This window comes from Diorhabda sublineata, chromosome 9, assembly GCF_026230105.1.
Source record: "Diorhabda sublineata isolate icDioSubl1.1 chromosome 9, icDioSubl1.1, whole genome shotgun sequence".
Taxonomy (NCBI): Eukaryota; Metazoa; Arthropoda; class Insecta; order Coleoptera; family Chrysomelidae; genus Diorhabda; species Diorhabda sublineata.
In genome coordinates this window covers 23,684,424-23,699,506 of record NC_079482.1, presented here as the reverse complement: position 1 = coordinate 23,699,506, position 15,083 = coordinate 23,684,424, and the positions used below count along the sequence as shown (strand labels likewise).

General features: G+C 32.8%; 1 protein-coding gene across 21 annotated transcripts in view; it reads right to left on the bottom strand.

Moving 5' to 3' along the window:
• The window catches only part of LOC130448898 (protein muscleblind), a 584,866-nt gene that overhangs the window by 390,628 nt on the left and 179,155 nt on the right, over positions 1–15,083 (bottom strand). The window contains exon 3 of one of the 21 annotated variants that reach the window (XM_056786482.1): positions 6,372–6,962. The exons of 19 other annotated variants lie outside the window; for them this stretch is intronic. In XM_056786482.1, the coding sequence (XP_056642460.1) occupies positions 6,885–6,962 (78 nt within the window). In that variant the 3' untranslated portion in view covers positions 6,372–6,884. Of the gene's footprint in view, positions 1–6,371; positions 6,963–15,083 lie in introns of those variants that run through there. One more of the 21 variants, XM_056786483.1, reaches the window with a different exon arrangement.

Genomic DNA, 15,083 nt, shown 5'->3' with positions numbered 1-15,083 from the left:
TAACTGAGGCCATGAAGATATAAGAAGGCAGTGTGTTTGGAATTATGTATGAACATTTGACTTTTTCCAAAGTGGTTGTCGCGTTTACTCAAACTCGATCAAAAACTACAAGGTGTTGATGATTCGGAGCAGTATATTAGGCCATATTTACCCGTAATAAATCAGACGGATCAAACATGGATTCATCCAAAGGCAGAGAGACAATCAATAGCGAATACTACATAGAGTTGTTGAATCGTTTGAATGCAAAAATCAAGTTAAAAACGTCCTCATATATCGACTGTTTCGCCAAGACAATGCACCGATTCACAAGTCAATGGCAACGATGATTAAATTTAACGAATTACATCTTCTTCCGCCATAAAGTTCAGATCTGACCCTCTATGACTACTGGCTATTCGCTGCTTTCAAAAAATGCTCGCTGGTGACAAATTCAGCTCAAATGAAGAGAAGCAATTGCTGAAATTGAAGCATATTTTGAGACAACGGAGATATAAGTACGGCATCGAGAAGTTTGAAAAGCATTGGAATGATTGTATTGCTCTTAAAGGAGATAACATTGATAAAATCGATTACCAAAAAAAAGTTTTATCGAATGATATTTTTAATAAAAATACATTTGGTGGATATCAAAGTTAGTAGATAATATAAATTTGCATCGGTAGGTTTGCACGTTCGTCGGATGCATTTAGTTTTCGAAAAAAATAAAATATATCTTCGGGAAACAGCGAATATATTCCATAAAGTTTATTTATAGTGCAATATTTCGCAACAAGAAGACAAAATAATGCACGTACTATGCATACATGTGAGAAAAGAGCGAACGCATCAAATTCAAATTGTTCGTTTCGGTATTCGCCTCACACGCTTGATCAGAAACTAGGGAGCCAAAAGAGAGTAAAGATAGAAAGAAACGGCGAGATAGATAGAATGAGAAACCCGAAGAGTTATTCAAATGGTGAAAATACAATTTTTCACATGTAAATTCTCGATGGTATCTCGACACGCATCGATATATCAAAAGGCGCTGGCTGCTGCGTGCTCTATTATGCAAGCCAACGGATGAAAAGTCGCTCAATGTTGTGTTACTTACATATATAGAACTCTAATGCAAAGATTTACTGAAAAATGTAAGAATGAGATTGCTATAAGTTAGAAACGAAATAGATTTTAAAAAAAAAACCGCAACAAGTCACGTACAAAAATTGTATTTTGTATGGGGAATATATGATATGAATAACCAGTTACATTGCATGAAATCGTTTCAAAATAATTTCTAATACACAACTCGATCTTATTCAAACGTCAGTGAAAAATAACAATATTCAACCCATTCATTTATCCACCTTGGCTTGTCAGTGGAAAGGAATCCTCTTACGAGATGGGATAATATAGCTTCTATTGAATCTAAACACCATTACACGAGAAGAAAAAGTACCATTAAACTTTGCGTAGTTGGGAAGATTCGGAACTAAACACCATAAAAACTCCAAGCACATTCACGCATGATAGTTTGATATCAATATTGTATATAGAACCCAGATAATACATATTAGGTAGGAAAGCCCATCATCTATTCAAGATGAGTCCTTCTCTACCCAATTTCAGAATGGGAATGTTAATGTGTGTAGTAGAGTAAAAGAATGGGGTCCCAAATACCTTTATAGCTACTTCGATCGTTTTATGGAATTAGCACCAGATTAAATTGAAGAAAATTAAAAAATTGGACTACATAGTAGAGTTAAGATCACTGAAGATTACTAATAAACTACTAGGAGATTTAAAGAATGCATTAGTCATGCATTGATAGCTTAGACATAAGTTTAAACAGGAACGTTGACACCTGTATGGACCCATCAAGGAAACATCTACATATATACTTGCCTTAAGCATCTTAGACGGGTGTCATATATTTTTTAAAGGATCAGAAATAGCGGTTTCAGGAGATAGTGCTCGAAAACTGAATGGATAGAACTTCGATTCTCAAAAAATAGTCACTACCTCAAGCATGTATAAAATCCTTTCAAATAAAATGGATTTTGAAAAAACGACGATTCTTTTCTGATAACTCTGTATATAGTAACATTCATTTAACATTCTCGAATATTATTGAAAACGAATCAACCAATTCTAATTCATCCATAGTTATGTTAGAATTCAAAGTTCTTGTGAAATTTGTGTTTCCTGATCCACCCTTCTAGTCCCTTTCGTCCTGAAATTCCTATCTATTGGACACGCTCAACGTAAATCCAAACAGTTTGGAGTTAGGCACGAATTGGGGTTTACGTAATGTCCTCATAGTTGAGATCAAAGTACGAAGTAGAAAGCCTTGAGAGGCTCAAGGGGCAGCCAGTCAATTCTCTTGGCTATAAGGATGTATAGATTGATTTTGTTACTTTATTATGCAAAGTATTTGAGATTCGCAAATTTAATAATTTGTTAGTCCAACATTATCTGCATATACTTTATTCAAAAATACCGGTCGCTTCAAACGGAAAATCGGAAAATTATTCTCAATTCAGGTTCAGATTATATGGATACAGATGGAAGAATAATCAACAAAAATGACACTTGTGGTCATGCGAGCAATAGATTCTGAGTAATTAAGATCATTACGGTATAATCAGTTGTATACAGGGCTTATTCTCAACATCGTAACGTCGAAATGTTGTCAGAAGAAATGCAATTGACGTCTCTTTCAACGTTCATAAAAAACATATTGAAAACAGCTTAAAAGAAGGTGAAAGCTTACTAAGATTATAACTTTTTTACCTTTTTTAAGAAGGCTCGACATTTTCTAATTGATTTCTTCTATAAAATAAACGTGTGTAGAGAATAAAGCTCACCATTTAAAAAACCTTATGGAAATACAACAGAAATAGGGGGCGAGGAAGTAGACAACGAGAAGCGATTACGATGAGGTTCTGTTTGGAATGAAAATCCAGGGGCGGATTCTTAACATGACGTGTGCCGTAACATTTATCATGATGAGAAATTTGCCGAAAAATGACTGCAAACATCTCACAACACGAAGATTCAGTTTAGTTCAGGATGTTTTGCTTATAAAGTTGTACATTATTTTGCCATATTCTAGGATAGAAGGATAATTCTGAGGAAGGAACTGCCAAAAGTTCGATAGGAAAAATCGCCTGTTATTTATATACATAGACCATGATTTTTTTTTCTAAAGATGAGCCCTTTCCTATTGTTAGTGTTTGTAAATCTGACCTTCAAAAACAGCTTTCCCGCTACTTGTTATGGTCGTGCCAACCATATGTTCAGAATTGATCGACTCATTTTATTTTTATTTTGTTTAATCGAGGAAACCAAACATGGTAAGGGGAATGTTGCGTCGAAGTCTTCATAAAACGAATTAATAAAAAATATGAGCTAAAAACGTCGTAGTTATAGATTTCAATCAACCCATGATATTTTCTAAATATGTTTTGGATGTTCTTAGTATACCCGATACCCTAAAATACATTTCAATCAACAACTTGCTCGTAAAAGTGCCTTATTTGATATTTGAAAACTCTATTTTATACGACAATAAAACCACCCAACCGCAGTTTTATTGTTTACGTTGTAAACTCTCGTCAAATTTTCGTCTTAATAATGTTGAATAAGTTTATTTATATCTTATCAATATACGAGGGTTGTCTGAAATATTTCCGACCAATATCATTTTTTTTTCTCAATTTTTAAGTCTGTGCAGCGATGCATCAACCTTTTTAAGGTTAATCGTTTGATCAACTGCCAGTTATTTAAAGCCTCTAAAAACAACTGTTAACATCACTCATCTTGAATGATGTTTTCTTCCTTTATCTGTTTAGTTCGCAATGAAATGGTGGAGATCTAGCATGATTTTCTGTGATTTTCATTAATTTCATCATTTTTGAATTTCTGTCTATAAAGAATACACTTATTTTGTCACAAAATAGAGATGGAGCTTAATATTCTTTGTAATCAGTCTTTTCCGTAAATCTTTTTTCGTGTGCGCCAAAATGAAATATGATTCTTCTTGGATTACTCATTTCTTTTGTAGTCCTTTTCCTTGTATGTATGTAGATATATACTACGACCCAAAGGATCTGTTGTGTCCTTTTTTCTTCCTGCGATACTGGGGAACCCGGTGTTTATAGCTGATCTGTTAATCCCACTCATTCACTACAATATAATTTTTTTCTATTAGAATAGATTTTGTGGAATGTTTTTCCCAGTGAAAACATATGTATTTTGAAAGTTTCCTCAGTGTGCTACGGAAAAATCTTTTCTAAAAAAGAATAGATGTACTTTCCTTGGAAATCTTTCTTTGAAATAATTTTTAAATCGCGATTTATCCTGAAACTTTACGTGCCGTTTCAAACTCGTCACTTTTATTTTCATTGATAACTTTGTGAATCGTAGATTTCCCAACACCAAGCGTACTACTAATTAAATCCACTGTATCATCAAAACTTTCGGTCCTTCCAAATTTTCCATTATCACACTAGAGTTCAAAATAGATTACAAACTGTACCTTGCAAGTTGCAACTAAACTAAATAGATCTTGGACTATATAGAAAAACCTAAAATTGTATTTTCGGTGAAATTTATCGGAAAGAGATTCTTGAAATTGGAATAAAACGAAATTTCTAGCTTTTATTAGCAAACAAGTACTAATAGATCTTATGATACGGGTATATAATCTTCAACACAAAAGACTTTTGACCAATCCAAACCGTTCTTTATTGTTTTGTACGGCTTATTTGTATAAAAAGCCAATAAAATCCGGAAAACTTGTTTTGGCTCAGGCGCTATAGATAAGGTATTATGTAATATTATTTAAAATGACCGTACTAAGTTTTGGATTAGTGAGTAGGTTTTATTACTCTCCACGAATATAAAAATTCACTAAGTAATATCTGAAAAGCTTCAATTTTGGATTTTTTCTGGAAGAGAACGCCCCATATATCAGCAAGTGTTGATAAAAAATAGACGCAAACATTTTTCTTTTTCAATAACTTTTCATGGGTACTGTAATTTCTCCGATCACGTGTTTCCAATTGTACTGGTTCCGAATGAAATACTAAGTGGAGAATGTCAACTGGTTTATTCGACGTACAGAAAAGGAATAAATTACAACGTGCTTACCTACACATGTACGTACCAGAAGAAGTAATAAACTAAATTAATGACATATATTGATATTAATGAGGCAATATTCAAAAAATATTCAGTAGTATTCTATTTTTGTGACTTATACCGATAGAATTATTATATTATTTACTGAAGCTTCCCTAAACTAGAAATAAATCAGTAATCAACCAATTAGTTGGAACCCATCTCAAAATTACCAATAAACAGTTCAAATATACCAAAACGCCGAATCAATAAAAGTTTCTAAAAACACATTTCTGAGAAGTATTTAAGACGACATTAACGAGCTCCCAGTACAACTAAAATTGCTAAAAACACAGTCGTTGACAGACTAAAGAAATATTTTTACGACTTCATTTATGCCAAAAACGGCCGTTAAGATACAACTGAAAATTGGGTGCTGAAATTAAGGCATAGATTAAAAACCGAAATGAGGGGTTCCCGTAAATAGATGTTCCTCGCTAGAGGAACACCGAACGAAAGACAGAAAAATAATTGAACTTAAGAACGTATTTTCTTTACTAAAAATACACCAGGACCGAATTTAACATATTGTGTCAATGAATAAATACAAAAGTAAAACCATTACGAACTAACATATAGAAAATTTTCATAGATTTCATGATATTGTTAAAGTTATGCTGAAAGATTGGGCTAAGCGCGGGGAATACTAATAAATAGAGAAAGAACAATAAATTGTATGAAATTACAAAACTCAATTCATCATTCGAAAAGAAAATCAATTCACGAACACACTACCAGAATTAAAATTATAATCGATGCAAGATTGTAAGATGGATTGAAACTGACAATTGGACTGTCTGTCACACGTTTCAGAAACCAAGTAACCGTCTTCAGAGAATGAAAATAAACTGTTTGCCTCTCTGAGTGTTGGTGTAGTGGTAGTGTGTTCAGTATAAATATCATATAGATTAATATGACGAATATGGAATACAAGAATTCTAGAAATTCTTAGGGCTTGTTGTGGACAAGTGCTTGAAATGCGAGTTACATAAAAAATTAAGTTCCTTCAGGTTTACGCTGAAATCAGTTTTCAAAAAACTGAACTTATCCACCTTCTTAACAGTCTACTATATCCTCCCTTTTGAGATACGTGTGGTGCGACTCAATTTGAGCGAATCTTCAAACTACAGAAGATATTTACTCGGCAGGGCTCACTGCCACGACTTCTTTGAAATATTAATAATTCGTTTCTTATTCATCTTTGAATCCTTTTGCCTAATTCGTGAGCACGCTATCCACTTAGGAACGCGGAACACGACCTTTATCTACCTACTCCACATTCAGAATTAGTTAACGGCTCAATATTTTACAATGCAAAAAAAGGAAAATCACTTCCCAAATGAAATCAAATCGGTACCACCTTTTTCTGCATATTTTTATTTTCACAAGCTTTTGTCTACAACTTGTAATAATTTTTCGACAATAAATCATTTCTCTCTATTTTCAATTAGTAAATTATTACGATTTATATATAAAGCATTAATTCCTCAAATAAAACTGATTTTGAGCTTATTTTTTTTTTTTGAACGAACGATATTTTAAGAAAGTGAAACATTACGATCCTGCGATAGGCGACCATCTCGTCGGCATTTGAAATGTAGCCGAAGAAGGAGTTTTAATATAAGCTCGGCGCTCACTCGCGAAACAAATTAGGTACAATTTAATCGGCCATTTAAGAAAATTGGCCGAATTTAGCTTTAATAAATTCAAGACTTTACCTCTTATCTTAACGCCTTGCGGCCTACCCGAAACGACGAAGCGGCAGGATTCCCTGCCCCATTTCTAATCCGAAAACTTACCTGAAATAAAACAAAATGTTTAATTAAAAACAATAAAATCCATCTGAACTTCATAGACAATTATAAATAATTAAATTGTAATATTACACATAGCACAGCTAAATTATGTAAAAAAATTTTTATGAATTCACTTAAAATTCGTTTTTAATATCGATAATGACGACTTTGTCAACGGTGATGATGTTTTGAAGCTGAAATGAAAAGTCAGAAGCTGAAAAATACGCTGCACAATAGATCAGGGGAAAAATTAGATTTGAGGTAAAAAATAGTAACTACGAAACAAAATGGAAAACAAATATCAAACCTAAACCTACACTGATCCATACCGCTAGATGACTGCTTCGTATGTAGGGAGAGCTTTGAAGATTTGGAAAGTTTGGAATTGAACTTGTAGATTCAGTATGCTAACTATTGTTATAATAATCATAATAACATTATCAATAGTGAAGATGATAAACTAAAAAAATGGGAGAAAAAACGAGAATGGACAAGGAAATAATGACTTATAGGAAAGGAGCCATGAAGCAAAAAAATAGTTAAAATATGTTTGAATTGTTATGGTCACAATAAAAACGATAATAGCAAATAGGCATAAGAAAAGAAGAAAAGGAAGAATCAGGAAAACTTGGATACAACAAGTAACAGTGGAAGGATGAAGATTCGGGAAAAGCAATACGATAAATGAATAGAATAGCAAAGGTCCGGAAATAGGAGAAAAAAACTAAGAAACAGTTCTAGAGAAGATTTCGTTCTCTTCCTTTCAAATTCAGAATTTAATTATTAGAATAAAAGATTTGACATAAGCCGGTTTTATTTGGAAACCCAGACATACAAATGGTGACAATTTTTGCCTGTTTTCTACTTGATGATGTCGTTAATGTCGATGTTTTCAAACTACCAATATCAATTTTGGGTGTTTTCGTGATACGAATTTTGAGTGATTTGATTATTTCAATGTGGATAACGATAAATTGATAAGTCGCAAGTGTTTATGAAACTTATAAGGCAAAATATATCATAACAGAGATATATAAAGATGAAAGGTTCGCTGTAGAATACTACCAGTGGTTATTTTATGTGGTTTACCTTATAAATAATTAAAATCAATATAAGATATTCTAAATTCACACTCCTAGTAACCTTAGCCTTTAGTAGATCATAAAAATATTACATTACATTTATACTAAACTAGTTCTTTTTTTATGTGTTTTGGTTTTATTGATGACAATAAATTTTTCTAATTTTTAATCATAATAACTGTTTATTTCCAACGGCGTCCCTGTTCAAATTGTATTTGTATTTTGCTTTTTTTATCTCATAGTATTATGGATATTCGGATGTTTATACTAACCTATATGTATTGAAGAAATGATAAATTAAATTTGTTCTTTCGGAAACAATCGGCTGCTACCTGAGTCTACGTCTGATGGAGGTGAATACATAAATGTTTAATAGGGGCTAAATCTGTTTCTTAATCATTCAGTAAGGGCGATTTTCTTTCAAATGAGGTAATTTTCTTTTAATGGATAAGTTAAATATGTACAAAAGATGTTGCTTAATGTTTTTTGTTGTTGTAAAAGCGAAAAAGGTGTTATACGATACTATCCAGATTCATTTCAATACATTTGAGACTTATGACATAAAATGTAACGAAAAGGACCATTAGCTATAGTCTAACGGACTCAAATGAGATTAGACAGCTAATTTAACAAATTAAAACAATTTAGTCCGCTTCTGTTGACACGAAAGTATTATTACACTGTTTTTGTCATAGGAATGAAGATTAGTGTTTATGTACCCTCATCAAGAATATATAATAATTTTGTTGCAATTACGTCCAGTGTTTTTTTTTTGAATAACTTCATTTAGACAACTTACTTTCTATATACGTTTGTTATTTCGTAAAGATGCCACTAGAGTATTCTAATAACACCGAAAGTTAGGTTAGGTGTGTGGAGAATCAAATTTTATATCTCAGCTATTAAGTTAGGATAAATAAGAACCCAGACATATTGCCATTTGCTGTAACAATGATTTGGACCGAACCGAAAGAGTTTTTTTCACTCGAACAAAAGGTATTGCAACAAAGTCCAAGTACACTATACAGTATCCAAACATGACTTTGGATTAACAGATTCATCGTGTATAATAACGGACGGTTTGTGCCAAAACCTCGGAATAGATCAAAAAGTCAGGATTCTACACTGAAACTTGTTCTAAGTCAGGACGATAAGAAGATAGTGGCATAAGTTATGAACCAATCAAAAGTGATTTAAACGATTCAGAACGTGCGGTGCATCTGTCTAAAAAATAGGCTGAACTTTTGAAGGGTTTAAATTAAACAACTAGAATTCACTTTTTCGTGATACTCAATTTCTTATTTTCGACATCGTGACGATAAAAAACTTTCTATACCAGGTGATTTAGCAGAGTGTAATGACGTTCCTACGTTGAGGAATTTATAAAAGCCTTCTCAACAATCGACTGCCAATCATTTCTGTCCTGAACATGGTGCCTCAATCTACGAACTCCTAACTGGATCAGGTCCGCCTCAACGTCCTCAAATACATGGCTCTGCGCGGGTATCGATCTGAAGGCATCCTCTCCACGTATACCAACCAACTCAGACGCATCCCCCGGACGAACTCCACCAAATCCGGTTCGTATTCCTCCGGATCCTCCACCACGCACCGTTTTCGCAAACAGGGCCAAAAATCTTACGTTTCCCGGCAGTTCAAAATCTTTTCATTTGTCGTCGTCATAGTTCATGCCTCGAAAAGATTACTGGACATATTATTATCTTGTAAATTGTGAGCTTTGACATTCGTGAGAGCCCTCTAAACATGAGATATTGAGTTAAAGATGTTAAAAATTATCATTATTGAACCCTGATGATATTCTAGTCCACTTTTGCACATGAAGCTCGGCCTGGGGTAAAATTTTGTTTAAGCTATTCCTAAATGTGACAGTGAATTTGTATATATGAAAGAGAAATTCCCTAAATTCAGCGTGGCAAAATTGAAGAGGGAGTATTTGTAGGTCCACACATATGACAACTGATTAACGACAGGAGATTTGAAGAAAAACTGAATGATCAGGAAAAATGTTTTGTTAACTTTGTCCAAAATTTTGTAAGAAACTTATAATTTACCTGTCAAGGTACTATTTAGGAAAATATAAGTATTGATATTAGAAGGAAACCTGACGAGTTGATATATTCTCATTCGCACACGATTTTTCATTATTCAAAGCGTTATTAGTTTATATTCAACTATAGCGTGGCCGCACGTCATCTATCGGTGCTAGTTATAAATTATTATACTGTGACGAGTACACAGCCGTACGCGATCAGACGACACCGGTTATAATTTTAGTTATTTCGTTTCCATTAACTCAGATTTAATTTCACGACATCAAATCCCTTTCTATTATAATATTCAGATAATAGCGATTTAATTCGTAAGTTGTGAGTAAGTGGATGACTTTTTTCAATTTCGTTATACTTCGACTTCAAATAATAATAAAGCTTTGGAAAAACGTAACACGCTGTATTTATGTAATTGTAATTCCAGAATGTTTTATAGGATCGAGGACCTGTACTAGGGCTATATTATCTCATTCTTATTCTAAAAATGTTTCTTACAGTCGTTTGGACCAGCAGCCGGATTTGAGATGGCTTATACTTTTTTCCAAAGAATACTTCTCTCTCTACGCGGCTTGTTCGAGTGATAGATGCCCGGCGTTGTGTGTGCAAAATTGCTAAAATGCACACCATATTTGGAAAATGATCGGAACAAATTGTGACAGTCACGGAACGTAAAAATTCAAGACGCAAAGTCGAGCAGAATTAATTTTCACTTTTCTATAACTTTATTATTAAATATATTGATAACCAAGAAATTGAACAGAAAAAATAGAAGAAGCATGTGATCGACAAATCATAACTGATGACTACTACTTCTGCATATTATGAGCGATCTACAAGGATTTTCCATTTGAATATGGAATTCTCAAGCTTTTCCTTTCTCGTAAAAACTACTTTATTAACTTTCCATTATATTTTATCTTTTATATTAGAGCTGATCCGACAAACGTTGTCCATATGAATAATCAGAAAAGTTGAACGTAAGTATAAATCTAAACTTGAAACTGCAGCTGCTGTATCGAGCTGTTTATCTCAAGTACCACGAAAATGAACTCAGCTAACTAGCCCTTGATTAAATTGAAAATATACGAGGTTTAATGTGTTTGGTATGAGGATCCATTGTTCGATGAAAACCAAACGATAATTCTTTCGTTAATATTTCTTCAGCAGCCGTATTTCATCCACTCCAGGACAAGTCTCTCTTTTGCAACATCAAAATGCCTGCCTGTCCTTTTTTTGATATCCTGAATTCACTGTTGCTGGGGTCTTCCTACTTATCTTCTGGTTTCGCTTGGTTGCCATCTCGTGTTTTTTATGATCCATCTTTACCTAGTCTTTAAACATGACCTAACCACTATCATTTCAACTTAGCTATAAGTCTTCGGATTTTCTCGTTATGGATCCCATCTCTTGTTGAAGTTGAACCAATTCTTCTGTTTATTTCATCAATAAATAATGATTAAACCATTTGAATGTGAGGTGAGGAGATAAGGGTGTCATATTTTCATATCTAACACAAAGAATAACCGCCAAGTAGATTTTTATATACTTAGATTCTTGCAGTTACTTTCAATTAAAAATTATCTGCTCAACAAGCGCATATGGGTTGGCTCTTTTTAGTATTCTATTCAGTATTTCCTAAATTTATATCCCAAGTGGCATAAGAAGTTTTTGTTGTTACAAACTCGTTCAATGACGTGGACCGTGAAGCCTGTACGATTCCCAGGAGGGACATTTACATTAAATTTTTTTATATATCGCGGAAATTTCTTCATATTGTTTTTATAACTTCATATTTACAGTATGTTGTGGCCGTTTTTATAAAGCGATTAGTAATAAGTTAGTGAATAGTGAAGTGGATCAATAAATTAAGTGAGTAAGTAAGTAAGAAAGCTCTCAGTGTTAAAAACTGTTTAAATATATGAGAAAAAGATGTCAGTGAATTATTATTAATAATTATCGTATAATTTTATGATCAAATCAGTTGAAATAACCAATAGTGGGAAAACCCGCCTTCAGTTTCTTATGGGATACCTACTCATACATTTTTCGATTGACTTTTATGGTAGTTTTCTGAAAATATTTTCTGAAGGAAACGAGTAACAGTTGGTAGAAAGTCACAGAAGTTAACATTTATGCCCACTTCAACATGTACCGCTTAATATAATTCTGACCGAACCGCTATCGTTAATAAATTTAAATCGGAAACGTAAGCGATATCCATAAAACCTCATCCCCATAAACCCCAAATGTTTCAGGATATCCAAGGAATGTGGTTACGTGGGATAACATCTTAATCTATTTGAAAGCTACAGTTGAAAAAATAGGAATATTGAGTTTATATAGATTTACTCTAAAAGAGTTGTTCTCTTGTTTAGATTTTGCTTGGTATGGAATAAAAACTGGATCCCCTACATTACGTCATAAAATGTTTATTTAGGGTTTAGCTGACTATATACATAAAGGAAAATTTCGATTAAATGACATTAAAATATTTGGTTGCTTTAGTTTACATTCAAGCATAAATTTTGCTTCAATAGAAATTGATGAAATTATCGCGTTATGAATCTAATGATCGTTATTTTTATTTACAAACTGAAAAGCTTTGTTCTTAAAATTGATTATTCGAATTATTACTATTTGTATCTATTAACCGCATCCACGAATCTTTGTGAATGTTTTCCAGTTTAGTTATTTTACTGCCGGCAGCGGCAAATTTTGAGCATTTTTTTTTTATAACTTCTCCTGATACATCTTAATTAGATACTTCAACGACTCACAAATTGCAATTTAAGAAACTTTTATTGAAGATTTGCGAAGATTATACTGAACCAAACTGTACATACACATACATACAACAAGGATGCGTTTGTCGATTGAACAAATTTAACTTTGGTGAATAATTTTAAACATTTGAAATTTAAGTTTGAGTTATCCATACTATAATAAATTTTATATATTAAAAATACAGAGGGTGTTTTATAAGTAATGTTTGATCAGTCTAAACTAGTTTGGCAACATGGTATTGACATTATTTGAATGATGACGAGTTTTTATATTAAATTTTTACATCAATTAACAATATTTTTCGAATGCATGAAACATTAACGTAATACATACACAAATCTCTCTAAATTATTCACCATTTCACTTAACAATTATTCAAGTATTCTATAGTTCATTTGTTATTTCGGTTTAAACAAAAGTTACTAGCAAATATTGTTTGGTCAATTCGCGTTTATCAACGGTCGCTTATTCGCAAATTACTGCCTCTGGCGCTGACCGGAGCTGCTTCATTGTTTCCAAACTGAAACATTGGAATTTATCACTATCATGTAGTCAAGCTGTATCGCATTAAAATCTATACACAGTGGACACACAAAATTTTTGTTTTTTGAAATTTGATTCATCCGTGGAGTGGAGGTAGTCATCATCAACTTTTTTAAATTGTAGATTCGTTATATTGCCGTGCTTCATCAATTAATGGTTCCAATTAATTGAAGTACGTAGTAGCAACACAATTGGAAATAGTTAGTTTTGCCACATGAAGGATGCTACTGGGAAAAGTAGATCTTACTAAATATGTTCAAAATTGAAGAGAATCTTGTTATTGGAGCTGGATGAATAGCTAGTTTTCAAGTTGTCAAACTATTAATCTCTTTTAAATTATGTCAAAAAGCACCTATATAATTTGTAAAAACCGCTTAAGCTCAATAAAGACGATCCTGATCGTAGAGTAAAGTTTTGTGAACGACTTTTAGCTTCCAACGATAAATTGCTGATTTTATTCTCTTCAAAAAACGAACATCTGCGAACAGAATTGGACATATTAGGGTGAACATAATATAATTCGTTTTTTTATTGAGATAAATGTTTTTGGCCAAACAATAGTCAACGCTCATCCACCCTATTCGCTTGATTTGGCTTCCCGTGAGTTTTTCCTCTTTTCGAAAGTCAAAAATTATATTTGGGGAACGCGCCATGAGTCCATCGAAGTCATGAAAAGTAATTCGTTTAAGATGCTGAAAGCAAGGTTTAAAACACCGTTGGCGTGCTTTTATTAGCTCAAAAAGGGCTTTTTGAGGTAATAAGTATTTGTATTAAAAAACGTAAAAATGTTTTTTGTCTGAACGGGTCAAATTTGATGATATGTAAATAATGTCATGTTTGGATACTTTGATAAAGCAAAAGACAACTTCCATTTCTATGTATCTAATTGTTCATTGTGGGAGATAAGTCGGGATTATTTATTCCATGAATATTAATGTACTAAAAGATGTTTTCAACCACAAAATATCTTAAACATCGAATAAATAAAAATGCATAATTTGCGAAAAAATAATTTCAGAAATAAGTGTAGGTATGACTCAGTAGTTTGCATTTGTTTGATTAGTTTCAATAGTCTTCAATTGAAGTTTCAGTGACATTTTTAATTTGGGAAAAAGTCGAAAGTAGCAAAGACATTTTGAATGTACGGAAACTCTACGACTTCAAAATTAAAGAAAACAAGCTTTCTGGTGCTTTCATTGTGAAGACTGTTTCTAGATCACATCCGTAAACTACGCTAGTTTTACCAACATCTAATAATGATATTTTTTTAGAGAAAAATGAGGAAAACTTAAAAAAAACACTGTAAGCGACGTTCACGAGCTAACACATCAAAATCGGCAATCGGGCACATGACCAGAAGACTTACTAATGACATCCATACCCCACAGAGGTAGATTGGTAGTTTTAGCGCGGATATATGATGGTAGTCTGTACATTTTTGAGAAAAATTCGTTAGAATCGATCGCTCGTAGATATTTTAGTATCTTCTTCATTTTTTCCCTTATACCTTGTGGTTTTCTGCCTATCCACCAACTGTTTCAGTTCTATTGTCTTTATTTTCCTTTGATTCTTCTAATTTTGAGTCTTCGGTCTCTTGATATACTTTTTATTTGTATTCATCTAACTAAAGAAATCAAGGATCTTTT